We start from the raw sequence: 27,773 nt of genomic DNA, 5'->3' as shown, positions 1-27,773 counted from the left end.
AGTTAAGGTCTAAGTTCATGATCCAACAATAAAAAAGAGACTGGACAAAAATGGCATCCATTTCCAAGGAGAAAACCACTGCTGACCAGAAAACACATCTTGATGATACCTGAGACTTTTAGGAAAATATTCGCTGGACTCACATGACAAATGCGAAACTTTTTGGAAAGTTTGAGTCTCGTTACGTTGGACATCAAACAGAAAATCATAACAAGATCATAATACTAACATTTAAACATGGTGGTGGTAGTGTGATGGTCTGGGGCTGCCCTGCTGCTTTAGTACAACTTGCTGTGATTGATGGAACCATGAATTGTGCTCTCTAGCAGAAAAAACATTAGTTAATGCCATGGAGCTCAAGAGCACTTGCGCTATGCAGCAGGACAATGATGCGAAACACACCAGTAAGTCCACCTCAGACTGGTTAAAAAAAATAAAATTAATATTTTGCAGTGCCCCAGTCAAAGTCTGGACTTACTGGATTGAGATGCTCTGACGCAACTTTAAATGTTGCGTCAGAGCACATAAATAAAGCACCACAAATAAAATTCTGGGACAAAATTCTTCCTCAGTGATGTGAAAGACTCATTTGCTGTTATCACAAACACTTGATTGCAGTTATTGCTGCCTAGAGTGGCACAACCAGTTATTAGGTTTAGGCTTTGCACACAGTGGAAGTGAATTCTCATCATGCATCGCACCAGCTGGTTGCTTGATGACATTACAGGCTCGGGCTCCCAAGATGACCCGCAAATGTATTTATCAGTTGGTCATATGTCAATCAACATTATTCTTCACTCTCATCATCACACTTTCCATCCAAAGTTAACTTCCGTAGTTGCTTGATGTCACCAAAAATCATGCACTTTCTATGTTCTCTGGTTGCCACGTTGCTGCAAATCAGTTTCACTGGGTACGCAGCTTTAAGGGGCAATTGCTTTTTCACACAGGATAGTTTGGATAGCTTTTATTTCATTAATACAGGAACGGATAATCATTTAAAAAAACAGAAAATTGTAATTCTAATACAAATTATGTCCACTATTAAAATTTCTAAAACATGTAAGTGTCACAAATATGCAGAAGACTAGGAAATAAGGAAGGGGTCATAGACTTTGTAAGCTAGCAATGTTTCTCAAAAACAAATAGTTCGTTCAGTGAATGAGCAAAGATACATAACATTTAACATAGAAAATTAACAGTTGCGATGATATTTTAATTGTTAGTATTGTCATTATCATTATTATTATTATTATTATCATTTTTATTTTGGACTACTTGCGTGCAGATTAGTGCCCATCAGTGTTGAATTGTGTGTGTGTTTGTGTGTGGCGCTTAAAAAGAAAAAAAAGAAAAGAAAAAAGAAAAAAAAACGCCCAATAATGGAGGATGCCCCGCCTTCATCCGTGGGGTTACCATGGCAAATGGCGTCGACGTCACTATGGAAGAAACGCCGTCTATAAGTATTGGAGGGTCTGCCGCGACGGCTTGCGAGCTCGGATGTGTGCTGCGGAGGAGTGACACGTGCTGACTACAAAAATAAAGAAAAATAAATAAATAAAAAAAAAATATATATATAATAACAGGCACATCCAGGAGTTTTATTTTTTTATCTTTGTTTTTTGTTTAGCTTGTTTTTTTTTAACTGTATATAAATTTAAGGTGGAGTTTCGTTGCTCTTTTTTTTTACTTGAACTGGGAAGAATTAACCCCGCATTTTGGCAACCATGGGACGAGGAGTGAGTATAAAAAATGTTTATTTTACCTCTTTGTTCGACTCCACAAATGCTCTTATTTGCTCCCGCTGAGAATAAGCGGTAGGCAAAATGAGATATTTGAAAGTTCGCCATTCAAACAAGTGGTTCGCTTTAAGTCGATGCTGATGCTACACCATGTGTTGCGATTCGCTCGAAACGCTTCAAAATGCCTTCTCCTCAAATGCCTCTTGAGGGGTACTTCCGTGTTTCGAACCCTCAGAGAGCAGAGACTCCCCCCTTTTCTTGTTCTTCTCCTTCTGTTATTTATGTATTTTGTCATTGACTTGAGCCCGTCAAGGATAAAGACCGCTGTGAAGTAAGTTTCCATCGCTCACAGAGATGCTTTTGAGCGGCGTCCCGTTACGTAACGAGATGTTCTGAACCGCCTGAGCTGTCAAAAGTTTTACAGTTTTCCAGCTGCGACGGTGCAGCTGTGGAAATAAACCCGCTCGAGAAAGTAACGGTGTGCTCACTTTACTGACTTTAGAGCCACTTTAAGCTTCAACTCGAGTGGGAAAGCTCTTCGTGAGCAACACATAGCACAGAAATGTATGCCTTTAGGGAAGAACTGTGGCTTTTCTTTCTCGCTACTTGTATTTATTTATTTATTTTATTTCAGCACCAGGCGTTTTTATTCTGGGAATAACAGCCTGGCAGTGGGAGGGATATGTTAGCAGCCCGACCCATTTTTCTCTGCCTGCAACTGTGAGCAGCTATCTTAAACTTATCTGAAGTCAGCCGTACCTCCTTTTAGGGAGAATTTCTTCGACTGCTTGCTGGGTAGTTTTGTGTCATGCGGGTTCGCTATTGTGACTTTAACTGCAGGAATATAATGGATGAAAGGGTAATTGTGCTCCATGGTGGCAGCAATCCATCACTGATAGATTAAAATTGCTTTAAGCTGCTTGCAGGCATTGTTAAGAGAAAAAAGAAAAGAGGACAGTTTAAGCCCTTTTTGTGATGTTTTAAACTTGATTTAAAATTCCCACGCCTCCTTGTCTTTTTTTCATCATATATTAGTGTCAAGCTTTTTTACATGGAAAGATTCAGTCTGTTATTGTTGCTTCTTGGTATGGCTGATATCGTCCCTGTCCTCCCCGGCTTGAATTGTAGGGGATGAAACTGAAGCCAGTTGCATGTAATGTCAGCAGTCGCCACACCCTGCCATTCTGCGCAGGGGAAGCACTCATTACAGATTCAGCCTGCAAGGGATGGAGAGGTGGGATGAAGGGGAGAGGGAAGATGGGCTGAGAGAGATCTGGCGGGAGATGTGAAGCAGAACGCCTCATTCAGTCTGTTCCTCTTTCATTTTTTCCCTCCTTCTGTTTCCGCAGAGTTTTCTCCTCACTCTCTCTCAGCTTCTTGGCCACCGCTTCTTTTTTCTCCTTCCCATATGTGATGAAAGCCATGCCCTGCCCCCATTAGAGCCTCCACTTCCCCCACAGTGTCTCCCCTCCTTTCCTGCCCCCCTCCCTTTCCTCTTCTCTCCTTTTCTCAAATACATTCAGTGCTGGCACGGACAAATAGCTAGACTTGGAAGAGATGATGGCCACCATAGAGCCTTCCGAGGGGGTGGGGGGTTAAGTTGCAATGGAGAAGAAGTGGGGCAGAGAGTGAGCACAGGTACGGGAAGATCATTTTTTGGGGGGGAAGTGTGCCTCCCACTCGCTCCCCTCATAATATGAGGATGACATTACTCTTTCGCCCTTTTTTAAAAATATTTTCCACACCACATCAGCAGCACAGTGCAATAAAGAGACAAAAGCAAAGTGAGCTAGCAAGAGGGTGGATTGAATGCTTGAAAAGAGGGAGGTGGGGGCACATCAGGGGGGGAGCCAAGAGACACCAGTTGCCACTGCCGAACAACTTCCAGACATGATGGAGGGGCTGCGGACATTTCTGTGCAGTGCACTCTCTTAACCTGAATGATCCATTCATGGATTAAAAGCTCTTTAGGAAAGAGGAGCAGGTAGCTGAAGCTTATCTATATTTATTTATGCCCCCCCCCCCCACACACACACACACACTTGTTTTTCCTTTTGTTTAAATTCGCAGTGCAGAAGCTGATGGGAGGTTACCTCACCTGTTCAAACTGCAGCTTCTGCACTTGAACTAGGCGAGCACTGCGGAGTGGGGGATCTGAACGCAGAGGCAGCTGTCAACGCTTTCAGGGGAGCAATGGGGGCGAAGCGGACTAAATATTTCATAATCTTACCTAACTCAACCTTTAAGATCTTTTTCTCCTCAGTTGGCTGAATTATTAAGAAGTTTCAGGTCTTCAAAATCATCTGTTTTTACAACCAATTCAAACGCTTTAGCTATAGCAGTTTCCTTTCACCAACGAAATTATCCTGTTCTGGTAAATGGGTGGGGTAGGGTGAAATGGTCACAGTTGCATGAATATTGGGTTGTCAGGTTGAATTTGTTTGTTTTCGTGCAGCATGCGTTCTGCACTTATAGAGAGTTAAACTACCCAGTTGTCTTAATCATACTTGGATGGATGACACATTGAAGAGAAATATTTTTTATTTTTTATGATTCAATATCAGCCTTCCAGCAAGCTGAAAGTGCATCACTCAAATGTGACAAGGGTCTTTCTAACTGGTTGAAATGTCCATAGCTGCCATAGCCTCCTTGACATCTCCCATCAGTTTCTAGACTCTGCGTTGCAAAGCCTCAGTGTTTTGGCTCCCACCCTTCTGGGGTTTTCTTTTCTTTAGTGCTAAAAGTGGCAACATTTGACTTGGGTTTATGAGGGTTGAGTTTTGACCTTTCAACCAGAGCTTACGTCATATTGTTACAATGTGACCGCTGGTCATTTTCATTCTGATGGGAGTAAGCTTCTTCAGGATGATAATGCCCTCTTTGTAGGACACACATGCCTCTTTTCCACTAGCACCAACTCGACTGTACTGGATTCGACTTGGCTCAGTTTAAGCCTTTTCCCTTTCAATTACCACTCACTGTGGGTGGGGTCCTTATAGCAATGTGGCCCAAAGATCCTGTGACAACATTTACATGTGAAATAAATACAACACAGCAATGGAAAACAGAGGCGACTGTATACCTGCTGCTAAGCTGATGGTAAATGTCTGCACCTAGTCTTTGGACTAGGGTCTTGGTTTGTGTGCACCCATTTCCCTAATTTCCATGTTTGAGGGAATCAGTGGCATGAAGTCTGTTGACCCCAGCCCAGTAGACCAGGCACTACCACCTAATGGGAAATCCTAAAAACTGAGTACAGTCAAGTGAGTAGGTAGTAGATGAGTAGGTGCTAGTAGAAAGGAGGCAATGCAGTCACTAATGATAACTATTTGAAGAGGGTGCAGTCAGTCCTATTAGAAAATCTTAGGACGGACATGTTGGGGAGTTCCACCGCAATCCTTAGGAATGCCAAATGAGGACCCTAATGGAGTTGTAGAAACTTGGCAAATCAATACACAGGATGACCAAAGCAGGTGTACAGGAACGTGTAGCTGCTGTACCTTACTGAAACACCCAATGTTAAGTTTTTCCTTGAATTTGTCTTATCTGAAATCTATGGACAGTCAGATTGGCTCTGTGAAAGTACTGGTTAAGGACACAGCTGAGGATTTTCTGATCTTGAGCTTGCAGTTTTGCATGGAAAATATGACTATGCAAGTGTAGTTGAAACATTGAAGTGTACATGCTGTGAACAGTGAAAGGACTGTAATATTGCCGTTTCTTGATGGCACTCCCATCACTCGTATCAAAGACTTTTCTCTCTCATCTTCCCACCATAAGATGACTTGGCATGCTAGTCCCCACCCACTTTTAATCTACACCTTCACATCCATTCCTTACAGTTCGTTCCCCCCTTGTTCTCTGTTTGTACCTGTTTTCCTTCCGCTCTTGTCCCGCTCCCCCTCTTTACTGGGGATTTAACATTCTTTCCGCTTGGCAGTCACTGTGAATTAACTGGGACTTTTGTCACACAGTACCCCTTGTCTGTTTCCGAACACCGCGTACCCCCTTCTCTCTGCTTCTTTTTCCTACGCTCAGTCAATCTTTACCCATTGTGTTTCCTACGTTCCATTAATCTGTTTGCCATCTTTAGCTCCTCTCTTTCTTTCCTGCTTTGCCATTCTTTCTGGCTTTCCTCGTTTTTATTTTTAATTCCCTCCCTCCAATTCTTCCACATGCCATCCCTCCCTGAGCCTTCCCCTCTGTTTTGCTAAGAAGCTTGAGCCGTGTGATTTGTTTTCCGTGGCAGCTCTTTGAACTTTCCCTGCGAGCCTGTAGCTGAGTAAATGTGGAACATGGACATAAAAACCAAAAACCTGCAGAGAACACACGGGTGGCTGTCTTTTGTGCTCCTTTCCTGCATGAGGAAATATGGGAATTTTCCACGCCATGTTAAAATCCAGATCCAGGATCTGCAGGCTGAATCACTGAGCTGTTGGCTCGTGCGATTATGACATAAGATTGCAGTTTGAATTCTTGAGGAAACACTGCCAGACATTCATTCATTCATTCACTTTTGTTCTTTTTTTATGGGGGGGAAAAAAAAGAAAAGCTGAGAGTCACAGGGACGTGGAGGGAGTTTTAAACACGACCCCCCCCCTCCCCCACATTTAAATTAACACACTTTCTTTTCAGTGTTTAAACAGAAAAAGGGGTAGTTGGAGGAAATGAAAGAATAAAGGAGGAGGAGGAGGGGGCATGGGAAGAAAGGGGGAGGAGGAGGGGCTGTGACACGTGACTTTGTCCATTCACATATCTCCAGAGGTGTGGCAACAGTCGCTGGTGGCAACCGGGCAAAGTCCCAGGACAGTCTGTGTGTGTTTGTGGGGGCACAGTTGAATGAGCAGCTTTTGTATCTGGTAAGAGACCCTGGCACCAGGGTGGACTCGCTCACAGGAATTCTGCCTGTAAAACGTTTTCGAACACTTTAAAATATGTGGCTGCTCGACCGCTTTCTTCTGATGTCCACTTGAGCCTCTAGGATGTTGTTCTCCCATGCGAGGAGCAAAAGCCAGGAGGCTGGGACTGGGGTCAGCTTTTGAAGTTGCTTCTGCTCGGAGATGCAAACCTTCACTGTTTTCCCCAACTTTGTCATGCTTCTTTTTCTATCTCAAGCCTTCTTCTTACCGGTTAGTTCTCACGGGATTCAATTGCTAATAAAAGCTGAGCTGAACTCAATGTCACTGATATCGGTCTGTAATGTTGCGAAATCTTTCTGACAGTTCCTGGACTGTGTAGCCTTTTTGCAGATAAACAAAAGAGAGCGTGGTTCCAGCCTGTTTTGAAATTCCCAAAAATCTCCAAAAAAAGGCTGCAAGAAAAAAAAAACAATGAGCACTGGTCAGCATCATAACAGATAACATGGCCCACGTGCCTGTGGTCTTACCAAGCACATGAAACGATTCTGTGAGGCTGTTGTTTGTGTGTTTGATGCAGATTTTGTGAGGGTAGTACAAAAGGCCATTGTTCAGGGAGAATTCATACCAGTTTATTATGACATTTGCTTTTGTAGAGCAGATCCTTCCCTCTCATTTTTTTCCCTTGCTCATCATCTGTCAGTGTATTCTCTTCATACCACCTCCTTCCCCACTTTCATCTTTGCGTTTTCTTTCTAATCTTAACCACCTTGCTGCTGTAAGGAGTTCACTGACCTTGAATGCTGCTCTTCAAGGTTATGAGAAGCCTCTCAGTCTAAGTGCACTGGACCCCAGAATCCTCAAAGTAGTAGTATTTGTTTGCAGCTGTGCTTCGAGCTAAATAAGCATCAGGAAATATGCAGACAGCGATGTCTTGTGTGATATCCTTAATCTAGTTGATATCTCTGACTCTGTGCTTTGATTTGTCATCTTGCGAGCGAAAAAAGACCGCGAAAGCTTCAGAGTCACCTGACTCTCTGTTGCCTCTTCTGACACCAGGAAGATGAGCTGTCAACATGTGACTGTGGAGTAAGTGTAGGTGCAGCACCTCTGCGTGTTAATTTATGATGTCTCAGTAGCAGTTAGTAAAGTGACAGGTGCAGCGCCGTCACGGGGGATGCAGTCATTTCTGTACAGTGCAAGTAAGACTGGGGGAGGGTGGGTAAAATCCCGGATGGGATTTAGTTATGTGTCACCCTTATCTGGCAGGACCAGAGCAAGTTCACTGGGTTTAAAACTGATGCAACTGATGAAATGGGGCTTTCCCCACACAGAGGCAGGTGCGTCGACAGTAATGCATCAAAGACCGAACAAAGAAATGGCACACAACTGTGGCTGACTTTAAGGCCACATGTTGGCAGTGAGCTACAGAGAGATCATTAACACTGTTTTGTCTTTATAGTCAAGGCAAATGCCTTTAGAGTTAGAAGCTGAATGCTGTCAGTAGCAATGAGTTGAATGAAACGCTGTGTGATTACAAATAATCTGAGTGTCACTTGATTAAGAATAAACTTAGGTTCCAGTTCAAGGCTGGGAGGGAAAAAAAGTGTTTTGGCTGAGGCGCACAATGACAAATCAACTGACTGAGCTGCGAGACACAGGGAAATTTACTTATCAATCTACTCTGTCTTTTAAAAGAAATGTCAAGAGCAGACTTAGGGGAGCGGTGCAGCAGCTCCGGCTTGACTGTTGCTTGTCAGCTGCTTTCTTTTTTGAGTCTGCCGTCAGGGACTTTGTGCTCTGTAGCAGGTTAGTGTTTCTATTCTGGCATCTTCTCAGACTCTGATCTTTTACCTGAAGTGAAAGACTTGAAATAGCAGGTGTTTAAAAACTCACAGATCACTAGTCCAAGTTGGGGTTTCTCTGCATTGTTGTGGCCTCTTTTATGTATCATTCATATTCATAAATACACTGTTGCTGTGACATAAAATACTAATGACTTATTAATTTCATTTCTGGATACTTCAATTATAAACTTTTATCTTTCCTATTAGGACTAGAGCCCAACCATTACAGTTGACTAATACTGGGTATTTGCCGCTATGTTAGTATCAGTGTCTACAGACAAACACAAAAACCAACAATACAAATAGGCATATAAAATTGTCATTATCCTAAAACCAAATTAGTAGCTACACATAACAAATGTATGAAGAAACTGGTTTGTGTGTCTGAAAATATCGGCTAATATGATTTTTCAATCACTGAACATGAGTATTCGTCTTAAAAATCCTGTATCAGTCTGATCCTAAATAGGATAATTAATGTAACTACTATTATATAGTAATTAAAGAACCAAAAACTGTAATTATTTAAGCTAACAGATATTTAATTATTAATTATTATTTAAGTTGGATAGTCAAAATTAAAATGGTTGCAGTTCAACTTCTTTTTCTGAGGACGATTAATGTTTGCACAAAGTCTAATGATATATTTGACGTGCGTCAGTCAGGTGATACGTTCCTGAGGCCATTCAGCTGAGGAGTGCATGCAGTCCTGGATGATAAATGATCAAATCATAATCACAAGCTATCAAAGACAAATGCATGATTTTTCATTGATTGATTAGAACGGGTGGTATACACAAGCCTGGCATTCTTCATATCCAAAATTCCAGAGGTGAATGAATTTTTATCAATAAAACATTGTTCAGGATGTGAACTTTTATACATGGAGGACATGGACTTTACAGACTCTTCAAATTGGTGTCATCTCTGTTGGAAACAAATGTGTGTCCAACTTTGGGCTCTGGTCCTCTCTTCATGAGTGTTCTCACTAAAGCCAGATGGCCCCTGAGGGCCCCCTGAGGCTCCAGAGGCTAAGAGCAAGAACCAGGCTCGATGTTTTCCCAGCTTAGCTGGCCAGGGGGCTCAAGCAACAATAACAACATGTGCTTGGGATCACACAGTGCTCTGGTGGCTCTCTGGGAAATTTTAAGGGCTAATGTGGTAGAAAAACAATATTAGTTAGCATGTTTCCATGACTGGGATTGTGGTTAGGATGTTCATTTATAGTCATTCTGGGTCCAAAATATCACCACCTAACGAGCGAAGCAAATTGATAGTCACTTGGTGTTGGACAGCCTCCTTCTCTGCTAACGTGCTAACACCTTTAAAGTGCTGTACCTTGTACAGCGCTGAATTATTGATGGGACTTAACCACTGATCGATGTCTGCTTCTAGAGTTGCTGTCTTCTGTTACATACCTGAAGCACACACTAGCTTAGCTTTCTCTCCCTCGTAGCACAAACCCTGAGAATCAAATATGTGTTTAACCTGTTAAAACACACAGCTAGTGGCCCATTTGGGCAATAGAGTTATCCAATTGTCCAGGTTATATCAACATTATCTTACTTGAAATATATAAAAACCTACATCCCGTTACTATGAGACAATTACAGCCTGCTTCATATATCTGTGATATATGAGCTGAACTATTGGGTATTTGCCGGTATATTGGTAGTGTCATTGATAACAACCAATAAGTGAATTAAGTAATGGGAAAAAGACACTTGAACATGGTGTAAGTGTTGCTGTTGCATAGGCTGACTACCAGGTGGAACTCCCCTGTGTTTGAATTGGAACAAATAACAACCAGCTGACTTGATCAGAGTTGGTTGGTTGACTGAGATCAGTCTGCAATAAAACGATAATTTTTAAACTAGTGAGGATTCATAAATGCCTGCATTTTACAAACCTGTTTCTTTCAGAAGGGAAAACAGCTGATATGTGGGATTTTTCAAATCTCCAAATATCAGTATCGACTGTTTAAGAAAAAAAAAAAAATGCCGATGGTTATCAGTATTCCTAATCACAGTCAGTCTTTATGTAGCCTGCTAATGTGCCACATTAAGGCTAAAGGCAGCTGAAGCGTTCAGTCTTATGGTGGCCCTCGAAGAAGAACGGGAATTTTAATGTCTGCACTTAGTCAAGTGGCCATGTACAAAATAATTGTTGAAATACCGGTACTTCATTTTGGGCTTAAGTGGATATCAGCTTTTGGCTGATCTGTTAAATTGGACAGTTGGACTAAAATAACAATTTGAAAATTTTGGTTATCTTCCTTTGAGAGTTCAACATTGTAAATGTGACTAAATAATAACTGATCGGTGGTCAAAAGCTTTAAAAAGCACATCAGTTGCATTGATTCAGAAACCCTGCAAATCTGAATGAAAGTAAAATTGTATAATTTCCTATTATTGCCAGATTGTTTCATCATATCACCAAGTCTTTCTATAGAGGCTATAACTTTAGTCTTTTAGGAGTATCATAAAAACCACTGCGAGTTTGGCAGTCTGAAAGCAGAATGTTCATGTCCTCATATATAAGGAGTGGTTATGTTGGCCATCTGGTTATGGTGTCAATAAACTGTAGGCTCATTATTCACCTCATTTAAAACCCTGGACAGGATGAAGGTGTTCAGCAGCACATGGAATTGCCTTGCGATGTTTCTCACTGTTGAAGAAAGGAGTTCATAAGTGCTGCTTCAGAGCTGTGCATTTTGAGCTTTAAAAATAACGCTACTTCTACCCCTAGCTGTTTCCTGTGACTTCCTTTCTTCCACTTCCCCACTCTGTCTCACCGTCTCTCTAGCTTGGCCATTTAGAAGACTGTCTTTGCGCAGTCTTGCTCTGTCGTGAAATGTAAAATCAGAAGCGTTTCCTTATTTGATAATTTTTAAACCTGCTTTCACTACTATGAGTAATTCTATGTGGACACTGCAAGATCCAAATTTGGAGATATTCTGTTTACTTGCCTACAGCAAGAGAATTTGTGTCCCAGTTGGAGTTTCAAATCAACAAAATAGGGTGATATATATAAGTGTGACTACCAGTAAATGACTAGTGTGGTTTATTGGGCGACCGTGGCTCAGGGGGTTGGGAATCGCATCTGTAACCGGAAGGTCACCGGTTCGATCCCTGGGCTCTCTGTCCTGGTCGTTGTGTCCTTGGGCAAGACACTTTACCCTACTTGCCTACTGGTGTTGGCCAGAGGGGCCGATGGCGCGATATGGCAGCCTCGCTTCTGTCAGTCTGCCCCAGGGCAGCTGTGGCTACAACTGTAGCTGCCTCCACCAGTGTGTGAATGTGAGAGTGAATGAATAGTGGTATTGTAAAGCGCTTTGGGTGCCTTGAAAAGCGCTATATAAATCCAATCCATTATTATTATTATTATTATTGTTCCACTCTGGTGTTTGGCTGGGGTGCATAACTGTTCACGTTGCATTTAGAAAACTGGCGAGTGAATAAAGTGCTTTGTGTGTGCATGCGTTTGCATGCAACAGTGACACCTTTTACTGCAAACGTGGGTGTTTTCAACAAGTGAAACTGGTTTCACCCAGCACCGTAATCTGGCTCACCACAGAGAAAGTCTTATCTCGCAACTGACCAGCAAGCGCAAAAACGCTTGCTCCTCTCCGAAGTCAGACTATTGATGCTGGCAGATAAAGATGTGCCTCTAGAGCTCGACTGATCCTTTGAAAGCTTAATTGACTTAAATTTTCAAAATTGTCAGTTGCTGAAACACAATTTTACAGATGGATTATTGTTTTTTAAAAAGAAGAGGCTTTTAGAAGTTTACTGGGAAAAAAAAAAGAAAGAAAGAGAGCTGTTTGCAGTGACAGATGGTGTCCACATGTATGTGACAAGTTAAGAGGTGACTATTCTTTCTTGGACTGTCGGCTGAAGTTTGTGGCAGTTTGTCTCACCAATTTAGGTCAAGGTTTTCTGAGGTTTAGACAAGGCCATGTTTGTTATTTTTGTATCCGGTTTTAAGTGCACTGACCCACATGGAGGCTTAAAGAGACGCAGTATGACAAAATGTCTTCTGGCATTTTGAGTCATGAGACATCAGATGCACCTCGGCAGTAGTCATCGTGTTACTTATGCATGATTCTGTCTGTTTCTGCACAGAAAAGGTTTGGAACATGAGGTTTCACCTTCAAGTTGGAACATTTTATTATTTAGCATGCGTGTGCCATCAAGTGGTTGCAGTTCATTTAAATCAGTGGCATGCACCCCCACTTAAAGTGTCACGCAGTGATTAATATTCACTGGCCCAACATTTAAACCACTGACAGGTGAAATGAATAACATCCATCATGTTGTTGCTATGTTGTGCTAAAAAACAAAACTTGGGTTCTGAATGTCTTGTGGATGTCACTTTGATCAAACCATCCACGCAAATACCAATGCAGAAAAGGCACCCCACTGTAAGGGCCATGGCAGTTACCAGTGGCAACAGTCTTCCCCCAGCAAGGAAATGCACAATGCCATGCAGCAAAAACTGCTATTAAAGGACTACATTTACCAAATAGAGTGACCCAAGCATTCCTCTGGCCTCTCTAGAATGTGCCCCATACCGCAAGCCCACATGACCCAGATGACCCAAAGAATCCGGGGTCAAAGTCTCAGTGTTAGAAACCACAGGATACTCCCAGAGGTTTTATGTCCTTTCCCCAAAGGATAAAAGCTGGTTTGGCATCACAGGAGGGAACCTACTCACTGTTAGGCTCGAAGATTTGATCTTATATGGCTTTATAACTACATGGTAGAAGTTGTATTATAGGCATGTGGATATAAACCCAGAATGAATTCTGAATTGTCCAATGCCTCAGAATTAACTGCCTCACATGTATTGGTTTCTTTTTTTTATCTGTGCTGGTATGTTATCCAGTGGTGGCACATCAAAAAACGACTATATCAAGGTCATTACAGTAAGATTTTTGGACACTTGGAAATCTTTTTTTTGTTTTTGTTTTTTTTAAATGTCCTATGTGTTTATACTCTGGGACTGAACGATTGGTTTAATGTCTTGATTTAATGTCAGATCTCATTAGGAAACCAATAAAGAAAGAATCTTTCATACATAGGTCATTTAGCAAAGCAGCAGTTTGCATACATTGTTAGCAAAGTGACCGCGGTCGTTGGAGAGTTCTTAAATGTGCGTGGTTGTGGGGGGTGGCACTTTAATCACCCTCACCCAGCTGAACATGCACATTTTAAAGAAGCTAACATGGAAACCACCTCTGTCTATCCAGAATTCTGAGCCGGCTGCAAACTAGCAGCCTCGGTATGAGCAGCAAAAAGGCAGATGCACTCACATAAAAAAAAATTATGTAATGTAATGTGTAAAAAGAGGAAAAAAAAATACTGGAAAAATGTAAATTGCTTTGGGAAGTTTTAGATCCCTTGCTCTTCCAGTGTGGATGTCAAAGTATTCTTGGGCCAGATACTGAACCCCCGATGCATCCATCTCAGTGTGACTGTTAGGTTGAAAGCATTTAGGTCTAGAGAAAAACACTTGTATGAATGTGTGTGTGAGACTGGGTGAATATGACTTGTAGTAAGAAAGCACTCAATTAGCTTGCAGTAGAAAAGTACTATATAACTCCTGTGACTCGAGAGAACAATAACCGTTTCAGTGGTGTCTCATTACTAACACTATACTTTGTACCTTTTGACTGCCAATTTATGCATTATTGGTATCATTCACAAAGCTTCTTGAGATAATCTAAAGTTATTTCTGTAACTAAACAGTATTTCATTTTCTGTTGTTGTTGTTGTTGTTGTTGTTGGGTTTGTTTGTTTTTTAACCCCCATCTGCCTTGTGTTTCCAGGAAGGACGAGAGCAGTATGAGCTCGCTGCGACCTCGGAGCAGGGCGGCAAGAAGAAGGGCAAGGGTAAGAAGAAAGAAAAGGATATGGATGAATTAAAGAAGGAAGTGGACATGGTGAGTGTATCAGTGGTCACTTTTGTTTTGTTTTTTTTGCTACGTTTGTCCACCTCAGGACCTTTTCCTGTGATTGTCCAGTCCCCCGCCTTTCATTTGAACACTCTGTCCTCTCCATTGTGTTCATCTTCTACCGCTACTTCCTTCATATATACCTCTCCACAAGGAATACCAAAATGCAGCCAGTACTAAAGAGCATAAAATTGGTGTTTGATGTCAATATATTCACAAATCTGTCAAAGTAAAAAGTTTCATTTGTTGATCTATCATACCTTCTTTTACCAATCACATGTTAATTTCTCATTAAATTCTGAATAGTGTCCTCTAAAAAAAAAACATCATTTTTCATCCTGCCACTGCCTAATTGTTGTTTTTCTCCAGTTTTTTTCCTGCCTAACTCCTTCCTCTTTTCCCTTTCTTGCTTCCTCATTTCATGCTCCTGTTTTGCCTGCTGCCTTCCTTCAGCTCATCCTTCTACTTACTTTACATTTATCTTTTCCTTTGTCATTTTTCACCTCTTCTTCATCATCTCTTCTCTCTGTCTTCTGTTGGCTCATTATCTTTCCATTCATTTATTCATCTTATATGAGGAAGTCGTTGTAAAATGTAGGTAAATATCACTGGTTTTCAGCACATTGAGCCCACACACACTTGGATTACATGAACTCTGGTCTGATGCCACTTTGTCTCTGTGTCCCTGCAGGATGATCACAAGCTAACCCTGGACGAGCTCAACCGGAAATATGGAACGGACCTCACCAATGTGAGTGAAAGCTGAAAATGTGCTGCCCTCTGGCTCTCTGTCTGCTTTAAAAACCTTAAACAGTCTAACTTTTGGCAGCCGCTGTCCACGTCTCCAGACTCTGGCATCGTAATGTAATTTTTTTTTGGGGGGGCGGTGTATTTCCATCAAAGTGTCTCCATCTATCACGGAGATTAGATAAAAAAACAAAAAAAAGCTGCAATACCACCTGCAAACTGGCTACTGTTTGCCTTTAACCCCCCCCCCCCCTTTTTTTCTTTTTTTTTTTTGTTTTCCCTCTTCGGTCTGACAGCTGACATTCGGCACATGAATGATTAATGGTGCTCGGATGAATTAAACACGAGACTTTGTTTAAAAAGGGGAGCGATCTGTGCTCGCGTGACGAAGGGTTGTCGAGGCTGCTACTTCATCTTCAGGCTCTGTTCGTGTGTTTCAGCCAGGAGGGTTCAAGAGACTTCTGGGGGCCCAGGGAACACTTCCAGGGGAGAGAGCCCTCCGCCCAGTCATAATCCTAACACCAGTTTTTAGCTGTGTCACTTGATGCTGTGGACTGGCTAAAATATTTGCCTGTGCTCGCCAGCTGGCTAGCTGGATTAGCCAAGCTATGCAGTAGCAGGGATGGTTTGCTGTTCATGACAGATTGATGAGGCATATCAGAGATTATGCAGGTCCAAAAATAACGTGGGAGGGAGTGATGGTCGCAATATGCTAATTTTACTGGTATAAATGACCCCCATCTATAAAGGGGGACTCTTTAGAACAGAATATTATGATTTTTAGAGAAAATATTTTGCAGCCCTCTGCTTCCTAGACCTCACTTTTAAGTCGACTGCATTAAGCTAAACCTTTAATTGAGAAACAGTGGGACAAAGCGGAGTAGCAATGGAAATTGAACTGTGACAAAGAGAGTTGAATCAAGTTTTAAAATCTTTGCTGTCGATCATTTGGAGGAAGCGGAGTTCAGGTATGTTCCCACCTTGTCATAACTGTAAGTTGAAAAGCTCTTGTTTTTATTGTGACAGACCCTGCAGTGCAGAACCTCACATGCCACTGTGTAAAAGGAAATGCACTTAACTTTCTTGGTATTAGCCCAGTGGCAAGACGACTGTATTGTATAATTCATACACTGGCTTTAATGCATGAACTGTAATGCACACTCCTGTCTTAAAGACACTCCCCCAGTCTCCAGCCACTGCCATCTCAGTCGCACCCTCCAAACGGCCCCTTTCTCCTCATGCAAATGTGCTCCTGGTCATACAGGAGGGATCAAGGAGAGTAGTTAATCAGTGCCTCTAACTGGGGTCTCCGAGCTATGCATGCGTGCGCATGCATGCGTCTAAAGCAGCTGTGAATAATTTATTAGCCACAGACGCCCCTCTGCCCTGATTTCATATGATCTCATTTGCCTCATCTTTCTCTCCTCTCATCTTCACTTCTTCATCTTCCTCCTACCTGCTGATGAAGTAGATGGCCCTGTTGTTGTTGTTTTTTGTGTAGGTTTCTTTTTTTTTTTTTTTTTTTTGTCCTGTTGATGATGTGTTTCCAGGCAACTAGTAGCACCTACCGTCCCCCCTGGGCTTAAATATCTGGCAGTGTGTGTATTTGTCCCTGGTTGGGAAATGGTGATGAAGACATTTAAAGGCAGACATCGTTGTCCAAGCTCTCTTGCGTGTCAGCTTGGCGCATTTTTATAACATTCTGTTTCGGTATTTTCTCATGTCAGGGGTTGACCAGTGAGAAGGCTGCTGAGATCCTGGCCCGTGATGGACCCAACGCCCTCACTCCTCCTCCAACCACCCCAGAGTGGGTCAAATTCTGCAAACAGGTGACTTCAAAATCTTCCTTGTTTGGAGATTGTCGGGGGGTTCGGCGTCGACGTTAAATTGTGACACGAGTTTCATAAAGTTCGTGAGTTAAAAGGCAAGTCCTGTTCTCGTTTTTCCTTCAGATGTTTGGTGGTTTCTCCATGCTTCTGTGGACTGGTGCCATCCTCTGTTTCCTGGCCTATAGTATCCAGGCTGCAATGGAGGAGGAACCTGCGAATGATAATGTAAGCTACAGTCCTTAACTGTGTGGAAAATGATTTCAGCCAGTTTAACATCATAAAGCAGGCAATGCTAGACACTTATTCCTAATAGGATTTACCTTCAGAAGCTTAACAGAATAAAGGAAGCTAAGTTTGATAAGAAAGGAACTGCTGGGGAAAAAGTCTGAACTCGCTGTTTTTGCCATTCAGTTATACCTGGGTGTTGTGCTTTCTGCTGTCGTCATCATCACTGGTTGCTTCTCCTACTACCAAGAAGCCAAGAGCTCCAAGATCATGGACTCCTTCAAGAACCTGGTCCCACAGGTGCCTATTACATTTGAGCCTTTTTTTTTTCTTGCTATCCTAATGAGACCCCTGCTGACTGATTACATTACACTGAAAGCAGTGTTGTCACAGTGATTATTATTATTGTGTTTATTATTTTTGAGCAGCAGAGAGGGACGTCTCAGTCTCATGCCTGTTAAATCACACAGTGCTTTCTGAAATCAGCTGAAACGGACTCGGACGTTCCCCCGACTCTATTTGTCTCACATCAGCATCTGTTTCTCTCATTTCTCTTCTCTCATAGCAAGCCCTGGTTGTTCGTGACGGCGAGAAGAAGAGCATCAACGCTGAGGATGTGGTGGTTGGTGATTTAGTGGAGGTGAAAGGTGGTGACAGGATCCCTGCCGACCTGAGAATCATCTCCGCCCACGGCTGCAAGGTGGGCGCTCCAAAATAAGTTATTTATATCTGCCTCTATTTCATTTTTAACAAACAATTTCTCATCAGTATCATCCAGGGGAAACCTTTTAATCCTTCAGTTCAGTGCTTGTTAGTGATTCGAAGCTCCTGAAATGTCTCTCTAAAAATAGTGCTTCCTTTCATAAAATCCAGGCTCGCTGTGACCAATTAATTCTGTTTTTATTGTGAATTTCAAACAATGTCATGCACTCTGTTTATATTTTTAACACTTCATTATCAGATTGCCATGTGATTGTGAAGTAGAGCATGAAGAACCAAATTACCCTCTCTGACTCTTCCTTTGAAGTCACTATTTTAGTTACTTGACTTGTGCCTCATTAATTAACAGGCACTTATTTTGTTATGGAAAACAAAAAAGCAAATCGCTGACCCGTTTTGGGTCCCAAACCTGAAGTCAAGACCCAAGAGAAATGCCTCAGTTAAGTCAGAGCTTCTTCATGAGCCACTAGGAACCTTTCAGTGATTTTATTTTAACTAAAGGCAGATGTTACCATATGTTTGTTGTGTTGTTTCCACTCAGGTGGACAATTCGTCTCTGACTGGTGAATCAGAGCCCCAGACTCGTACTCCTGATTTCTCCAACGAGAACCCATTGGAGACGAGGAACATTGCTTTCTTCTCGACCAACTGTGTTGAAGGTATAATGACACAGAATGAACAATGAAGCTAATGTTTTATTGTTTTTTATTTAATGATCTTATCTCTGCGACAGGAACTGCCCGTGGTATCGTGATCAGCACTGGAGATCGTACCGTCATGGGTCGTATCGCCACGCTAGCCTCGGGACTTGAAGTCGGACGCACCCCAATCTCAATCGAGATTGAGCACTTCATCCACATCATCACTGGTGTGGCAGTCTTCCTTGGCGTGTCCTTTTTCATCCTTTCCCTCATCCTTGGGTACACCTGGCTCGAGGCCGTCATCTTCCTCATTGGCATCATTGTCGCCAATGTGCCAGAAGGTCTCCTCGCTACTGTCACTGTGAGTCCAGATGTTTCATGTGTCTTAAAGATCCAATGGTTCTCAAACAGTTGGCTGACCCAAGCATTCTCCTCTGTAGGTGTGTCTGACTCTGACTGCTAAGCGTATGGCCAAGAAGAACTGTCTGGTAAAGAACTTGGAAGCTGTCGAGACGCTGGGCTCCACCTCCACCATCTGCTCGGACAAGACCGGCACCCTGACCCAGAACAGAATGACTGTGGCCCACATGTGGTTTGACAACCAGATCCATGAGGCTGACACCACTGAGAACCAGAGCGGTACCTCTTTTGACAGGAGCTCTGCCACGTGGGCCTCTCTGGCTAGAATCGCCGGACTCTGCAACCGTGCAGTCTTCCTGGCCGAGCAGAGCAACGTTCCCATTCTAAAGGTAGGCCTTTCACCTGTCCTTCTGTTTATTTGGATAATTTGAATCAAATTGAGTCATTCTCTGGATTTTTCTTTTTCCCCTGCATGAATTGTGTATGTGTTTATGTATTTTAGGAAATGATTAGCTTTAAGAGCTAAAAACAGAAGCCTGTGTGCTCTTAAATCCTTTGTTCAACAGCAAGAAATGTTTTTCTGTTGTTGTAAGCTTTTAGTTTGTGTGCTCATTATGTGGGCAGGATTTAAAACTCCAGTACTGCTGACTCATTATCTAAATTTGAATATGCCCTTTTTCAAATGATTTGAAAAACACAAGTGTTCCTCTGCCCTATTGTTTGGTTTTTATCCTCTAATATTGTTCACTTCATTCCCAGTGTTTGTAACACCTGTGCGGTTGCGTGAACACCTCTCTAAATATTCCAACAAAGGACAAGAGACCGGCTCGGTTCTATGAAAGGAAATGTAATGATGCTGCAGCTTTTGTCTATGTTTCATGATAAAGCAGTTTAGGACATATTTATCAAGAGTGTCAAAGCTTCAGTACTTTGTGTTGGTGTTTCCAGTGGGCTGACTTAGCTGGGAGATCCACTGATAATTTCTGTGGCGTGCTACTGACCAAAGAATCCTGTAAAGCCTATGATAAAAGCCTCCTTTTAAATACAGGCCCACATGACACTTCACAGCATTCATCAGTTGGGGGAGGGGTTGCAGATTAAACTCTGGTAAACAACCTTTATTTTTGTAGAGCCCGACTGATATGAGACACAGCTGGTAGCCCATTTGGGCAATAGCTACAAAAGCATGACAGTCATAATCATGCTTTTATCCCAGTGCTCACAATGGCAATTAAAACCCAACTGATATATTGGCAGTAAGTCGATGGCTGATATTTGCTGTTTATAATGGCAAATAAATCAAAATTCTAAGAATAGAAGGGAGAAATGGCCTTTAATGGTGTAATCAGTGTTGATATGGTGACATTTGTCTACCAGAAGGGACTTTGCAACTTCCCCGTTGGCATATCTGCCAACTGATCCGAGGAGAGCCGGACAGAGCGTGAACAAGTAATCCTTGACTTGTTGTAACAATAAAACTAGATTATTATGGAACTGCATTGTCGTTATCATCAATATAAATAAACCTAACAAGTTGGAGAAGATCGGTTTGTTCCGTGTGTGGCAAAATTGAAAAAAAGAAAAAAAAGGCCGATATGTTGAACATTTAAATCACCAAGTTATCGGTCTTAAAAATCATATCTTCATATCCAGCTCTACATTATTCTGTTTATGAATGATTTTGAACCTTCTAACAGGGGTCCAATTCTGTTATTGTGCTTTTATTTATTTTTACCCCTGCTGAGATGTTTTCCTCTTAGACAGACCGGCTTGTTTTCCTTCACATAACTCCCACTGCAGTGGCTCACATACACACACACACACACACACACGTAACTACATAATTACTGTGTACCCCACCTCACCAACAACACACACACACACACACACACACACACACACACACACACACACACACACACACACACACACACACTTACGCAGCTGCACGTAGGTCTCTTGGCTCCAAGACTTTTCCCCCGCGAGTCCATAACCCATTACTGTGTGGGTGTCTTGAGTGTGCACATGTATATGTGTGTGTTAATCAGCTGCAAGCATCTGGCTGGTATCACTTGTATAATTATCAGTCATGTTCTTTCACTGCTCATTATTTTCCTGTCTGTCACTGTTACAAGAATGAGGCAAGGGTAAACATGGGGTTGGTTTTCATCAAGGCATATTATTACAATGGGAAGAAAAATTATAACGGGCATTTTGTTTCTTGTGCTATGCCTTATTCCAAAGTAAATTTAACAGAGAACAATTTTCTAAACTCTCCGTACAGTAATTTGGCAACCCAGTTGAATAGTTTGATAATCTACTTAAGATTGTTTTCCCCATTTTATCTTCATCATCCAGAGAGATGTGGCTGGTGATGCCTCTGAGTCGGCTCTGCTGAAGTGCATTGAACTCTGCTGTGGCTCAGTCCAAGAAATGAGGGAGAAAACCCCCAAAATTGCTGAGATCCCTTTCAACTCCACTAACAAGTACCAGGTATGGCAAAAGTATGCAGTGCATTATGAAATGTCACATTTATTGTTATTTACATGAAATCTACAATATTAATTATCTTAAATGCAAGTTGGGTTCATAACTGTGCAAAAAAAAACCAACAGTTTTTTTTAAAAATTTGTTCCTGTTTTTTTTTTTGTTCTGTGCTCATAGCTTTCCACCCACAAGAATTCCTGTGAAGGAGAGTCCAAGCACCTGCTGGTCATGAAAGGAGCTCCAGAGAGAATTCTGGACCGCTGCTCCACCATCATGATGCAGGGCAAAGAGCAGCCTCTGGATGACGAGATGAAAGACTCTTTCCAGAATGCGTACCTCGAGCTGGGAGGTCTGGGAGAGAGAGTGCTGGGTGAGGCTCTGTGGCTGCTGGGGGTTTAAATTTCTGAATTCATAATACTGAGTTGAAACCTAAATGACCACCTCGTGTCCAATCTAGGTTTCTGCCATTATCACCTGCCTGATGAGCAGTTCCCAGAGGACTTTGCTTTTGATACCGACGAGGTGAACTTCCCCACTGAGAACCTGTGCTTCATCGGCCTCATGTCCATGATTGACCCTCCTCGTGCTGCTGTGCCCGATGCCGTGGGTAAATGCAGGAGTGCTGGAATCAAGGTATGCATGCGGAGATCACATTCAAAGCAGACATTTAGACTTCATAAATGAGAGTGTTGACTTATTGGACTTATCAGCACAAACTTCCCTCGTTCTAGGTGATCATGGTAACAGGTGATCATCCAATCACAGCTAAGGCCATCGCTAAAGGTGTGGGTATCATCTCTGAGGGCAACGAGACTGTTGAAGACATTGCTGCACGTTTGAACATCCCGATCAACGAAGTCAATCCAAGGTACCAACTTTCTGTGGGGTTACCTCATGGCCACATTCTTGGTCCCTTTTTCTTTTTAAATGTGGCTGTTACATTCAGCAAAAGGACTAGATGTTGAAGTCCCTGACAATGCATTGCTTTAAATGGCGAGAATCTTGAGGGATGGCTGTTATGAGGAAAGGCAGCCCAGAAACTTTACCAGCAGCACACATCGTTTTATGCCTCAACTTTTGGTCTTTTACCCAAGCTAATCTGCAATTTTTGGAGGGGATTTGAGATCTAATCTAGGTTATCATATTAAGATCTGGGACATATTATCAGTAGTGGACCTTGGATTCATTGGGTGTTTCGGCCATTATCTATTATAATTTCCACCCTCAGAACATTAAGTATGAATGTCATTTTTCCCCACAGAGATGCCAAGGCCTGCGTCGTTCACGGTGGTGACCTGAAGGATCTGACCCCAGAGCAGCTCGACGACATCTTGAAGTACCACACGGAGATCGTCTTCGCCAGAACCTCGCCACAACAGAAGCTGATCATTGTGGAGGGCTGCCAGAGACAGGTATAGCAAAACAAATGTGAAAATGTGGCACAGTGCTTTCACCTGTGCTATGGAGCAGACCATCCTGCTCGCACAAACACCTGCAGCGTTTGTGCTCGTGTTTTTTAGTTTGGCAAACACAGCACCTGCCTTTGCTTTGTCATGTAAATGCATCTGTGAATTTCTCCCAGTGGTCTGTTATGATTGCTGCTTTGGTCTGATTTATCAAGTTGGCTGAATAATTGAGCGCCAACATCTGTCAAGCTGTGAGCTCAACCATGTGCATGAATATCTATGAGCGCATCAGTAAGCGGGGGAAAACTCTCAAAGTTGTACGTGGACTCTGACTATGGAGATATTTATTAAAATAATTCCTGTTTAATAATGTCTGATCAAGGGTTTCGGTAAACAACTCGGCGTCACAGACTCTTCACGGCTATTTGCAGGGCGGCGTTTAGCAGACTGTAATGACTGTAACGTTTCAAACACGTCTCTCATCTCAACGCTTTAAGAGCCAGTATTTGCCACATCAGGTGCAGTGAAATATAGATCTGGTAGTTTACTGATGCACGTTCGGCTATAAATAATTGAACTGTCGGCTTCTTTCTTTGTCACAGTTTAATAAATCTCAAAAATATGCTTGGTGCGCTGTTCATTAGCTCAAGTGGCAGGCCTAATAATAACACTGTGTGGAGCTAATGTGACAAATAATTGAGGCGCTCACCTTTTTTTTTTAATTTATTTTTTTAATGAAGGAAATCCCACAGGCTTTTGTTTTTTTTGTTTGTTTGTTTTTTGCCCCTGTTGGCATCCAACACAGCCACCGAATAGCCTTCCAAAGCCTTTTCACACGTAACACTGTAGCAGCGAATCTTCCTCCACTGATTCCACATTTATGTCTCTTAGTCACTTTTATCACAGCTGTCAAATACAAAAATGGGAGTTTCCCTGAAACCTTTTGAGGCTTTTCTTTCACAAGGCAGGAGATTGTGTCACACGATGTAATGTCATTTGAAAGAAAGAACGTCGCCTTTCCCCTTCTGTTCTGTTTAATTTGACTTTGCACCGCCTTGTCCAGGGAGCCATTGTGGCCGTGACAGGTGATGGCGTGAACGACTCTCCAGCTCTGAAAAAAGCGGACATTGGTGTCGCCATGGGCATCGCTGGATCTGACGTTTCCAAGCAGGCTGCCGACATGATCCTGCTGGATGATAACTTTGCCTCCATTGTCACTGGAGTGGAAGAGGGTAACAGATTGTACAAATTGACACTAGCTTACTTGTGTGTAAGTAGTAGGAGCATTTATGAATACAACAAATTTGCTTTGGTCTCATCAGGCCGTCTGATCTTTGACAACTTGAAGAAGTCCATCGCCTACACTCTGACCAGTAACATCCCTGAGATCACTCCCTTCCTCCTCTTCATCATCGCCAACATCCCTCTGCCCCTGGGAACCGTCACCATCCTCTGTATTGATCTGGGAACTGACATGGTAGTGTTTTATTTTTTTTCTGCTGCCGGTTAGGGATTCATCGCTCAGTTGTATGATTTTTAAGTTATTTGAAAAACAAGGAACTTGAACTTTTATGTTTTTTGGTGCTTTGTGTTTTTGTTTTGTTGATTGGTGCTGCGTGCTGCCTTTCAGGTCCCTGCCATCTCCCTGGCTTATGAAGCGGCTGAGAGCGACATCATGAAGAGACAGCCCAGAAACCCCAAAACAGACAAGCTGGTGAACGAGAGGCTCATCAGTATAGCCTATGGACAAATCGGTAAACAGATGGCCTCGACTTGAATGCGAATTCTGGAAATTGCCCACTGAAATGACATTTTCTAGACATGGATCTCTGCTAGAGGTTTTTTTTTTGTTTTGTTTTGTTTTTTTTTCTTTCTGTCTTTCTAAGAGGGCAGCTCAGTGTCTGGGTGGAGCAAGATAACAAGAAGAGAGGCATGCACCATAAATAGTCCTGTAGTGATAGAGAGTTGAAGTGTATGCCTGTTGTATGTTTGAGTGATGACAGAGCACTGCCTCTGGCTTTTGATGTTTCCCTCTTCGGTAATGAAGCCAGAAATAAACCTGACCCCTCTGACCATTTTTGAACTTCCTTATAAGAGCGTTACAGACTCAAACAAATTTCTCACCCTCCTTACTGAATGTGTGCGTGAATGGGTGGATGACTGGATATGTAAAGCGCTTTGGGGTCCTTAGGTACTAGTAAAGCGCTATATAAATACAGGCCATTTACTGTTTTAAAAACATGATATAACTGTTTTGGGGGTTTGCATTAAGGAGGCTTTGAATATCTGATGATGATCAGTGCATCTTGCCAGACATCTAAAGTATCACAGCATCTTTTTATGGATTATTCATCTTATGGATAATGATTTTAAAATGAAATTTAGTCGACTTGTAATTTTTATTCGTTAATAAGTCGTTAATGCCTCAAAGACTGGTTAATCAGATTTATTTACTTAATTACTCACCCATTGACAAATGGTTTGATCCAGAAAATTACCCAAAGGACTGGATAATCATATTCACCGACTCAGACGGCGACGTTCTCATTCGTCTCGTTTTTTCCGAAAGAGCACAAAGCTGATCTGTTTAATCAATAAATGATTGATTCCAGTTTAATTTCACACAAATTAACTGCATGTATTCATCATTTTAGTATTAAAACATCAGAATGTTATGAAGTGTCTGATATAATGATCATTCCCTCTTGCAGGTATGATCCAGGCTCTGGCAGGCTTCTTCACCTACTTTGTGATCTTGGCTGAAAACGGCTTCCTGCCGGCCACCCTGGTGGGGATCAGAGTTTCCTGGGATAACAAGTACATCAATGACCTGGAGGACAGCTATGGACAGCAGTGGGTGAGTAACATTTGTAAGGAAGACCTCAAGTAACAGTTTGTTCCATCATCAGCTGATGCAAACGATGTGTTCTCCATCAGACTTACGAGCAGAGGAAGATCGTGGAGTTCACCTGCCACACGGCCTTCTTTGTCAGCATCGTCATCGTGCAGTGGGCCGATCTGATCGTCTGCAAGACCAGGAGGAACTCTGTCTTCCAGCAGGGCATGAAGTGAGTAAAACGCTCTGTTTGTGAACGCGGAGGCGCATCACTGTTCTCAGTCACCTCTGCTTGAACTTAGCCGTGGATATTTCATTCTGAAATGGTCCTGAAACAGCTGCCACCTTTAATGTCATGCTTATTTATCCACATTGCACTCCAGCTAACCTCTGCATATATTCTGGGCTCTAAGAAGGATATACTTAATTTAAAAAGCACTCCAGCTATGGTTTGCATCGGTCGCTCAGATCAGTGTCAGTTGTTTAAAGGGAAACTATTCTCATCATTTCAAGTGCCACATTGTTATTCATGGACTTGACTGGAGTAGCTTTGCCCATTTCACAGTTCAAAAGTTTTTTCTTTTTTTAAATAAATTATTATTATAGACTGGATGAAGGTGCATCTCAGGTCAGCCATTGTCTAAAACAAGCAGTCTTAAAGGCAGTCCTTACTTTTCAGTCAACTTCCTTGTGATTGGCCACCACAAACAAAGTTTAAACCAATTCTATGGTCACAATTGAAGTCTGTGAGCCTGACATAACCATATTAAGAACTTGTGGAGCTCTGGTCATATTTAATGTGTGTATCCACTGCAGCATCCTGGCACAAAGACAATAAAACCATATAAAACTATAAATATTCAGCCTGATTTCTTTCTGTTGCTCTTTCAGGAACAAGATCCTGATCTTTGGACTGTTTGAGGAGACCGCTCTGGCTGCCTTCCTCTCCTACTGCCCAGGCATGGATGTTGCCCTCAGAATGTATCCTCTTAAGTAAGTAAAGCCCTCCCCCAGAAACCACCAATAAGTACTTTACCGACTCTAATCTGGTTTACCTACCACATGTCGTTCATCCAGACCTGGGGCTCTGGATCAGTTTCTCATCTTCTTATGTGTTTGTGTGCATTTCCAGGCCCAACTGGTGGTTCTGCGCCTTCCCCTATTCCCTGCTTATCTTTATCTATGATGAAATCCGTAAGCTGATCCTCAGACGCAGCCCAGGAGGTGAGTCCAGAATCCATGCCTTTATTATCCTTTTTAGTGTGTGTGTGTGTGTGTGTGTGTGTGTGTGTGTGTGTGTGTGTGTGTGTGTGTACTACTTTCTCTACTACCCATTCCTCTCTTCTTTCCCTTCTCCTTCTTTCTTTGCTCCCTGAGGCTAGTGGCTAAAATGGAAAAATTGGCATCTCCTTAATCTTCTGCCATCCTCCTGCCTATTTCCATGCTTTAAAATAAAGTGTATAATGAAATGTGTCCAAAGAGTTTTCCTCTAAATCAAGTGAGTTTTTTTTCTCCTCCCTTTTGTATTCAGGCTGGGTGGAACGGGAGACCTACTACTAAAGACCTGTCAGTCCAGTCAGCTCGCATCTTCTCCTCCACTCCCGTCTTTGCATGAATATTGTCTTGCTGCTCGGAATAAAATTTTAACCTCTGTGGAAAAAAAAAAAATAAAAAATTGGAACGTGTTTTTATATTAGGGAATGCTTGATACTACTCTTAGACAAATACTGAGATGGAACATGCTGATGATGATGCTGATAAATGATAATGCTAATAATGACATGAACACTGAACATTGACATGACTATGCGTGCCTTGTTTCTGAAACAGGACCAATTTTATACATGTTTTTAACAGTTATGAACGTTAAATAAAAATGCGCTCGAGTCAGGTCCCAAAATGTTTCCTGTCATCATTAATCGTGTGTTGTGCTTGTCTGGGAAATCTCCAGCCTTTTTGACTGAATCCATGAAAATGTAATGCAAATGGCCTGAGCTGCTTCTTTGTTTTTTCTTTCTTTTGAAATGCAACCCTAAATCTTTTTTTTAAAAAAAAGTTGGGATGTAAAATGTGAAAAAAATTATATCAAATGTTCAAATTTAATTAAAAATTGCATAAAGG

General features: G+C 42.2%; 1 protein-coding gene across 1 annotated transcript; it reads left to right on the top strand.

Annotated features, from left to right (window-relative positions):
• The first annotated feature begins 1,526 nt into the window (after positions 1–1,526).
• LOC120737962 (sodium/potassium-transporting ATPase subunit alpha-1) lies at positions 1,527–27,552 on the top strand. Its single transcript, XM_040038968.1, has 23 exons — positions 1,527–1,739; positions 14,276–14,389; positions 15,093–15,152; positions 16,876–16,977; positions 17,101–17,202; positions 17,389–17,502; positions 17,768–17,902; positions 18,464–18,581; positions 18,656–18,924; positions 19,004–19,312; positions 21,282–21,416; positions 21,588–21,780; positions 21,868–22,043; positions 22,142–22,278; positions 22,672–22,822; positions 23,880–24,048; positions 24,139–24,293; positions 24,447–24,570; positions 25,528–25,673; positions 25,754–25,884; positions 26,544–26,645; positions 26,785–26,876; positions 27,184–27,552. The coding sequence occupies exons 1-23, from the start codon at positions 1,728–1,730 to the stop codon at positions 27,210–27,212; spliced, it is 3,075 nt and encodes a 1,024-aa protein (XP_039894902.1). The 5' UTR covers positions 1,527–1,727; the 3' UTR covers positions 27,213–27,552.
• The last annotated feature ends 221 nt before the right edge of the window (positions 27,553–27,773 follow it).

Source organism: Simochromis diagramma, unplaced genomic scaffold (genome assembly GCF_900408965.1).
Source record: "Simochromis diagramma unplaced genomic scaffold, fSimDia1.1 OVJJ01000411.1, whole genome shotgun sequence".
Lineage (NCBI taxonomy): Eukaryota > Metazoa > Chordata > Actinopteri > Cichliformes > Cichlidae > Simochromis > Simochromis diagramma.
This window is presented reverse-complemented; position numbering and strand designations above follow the sequence as displayed.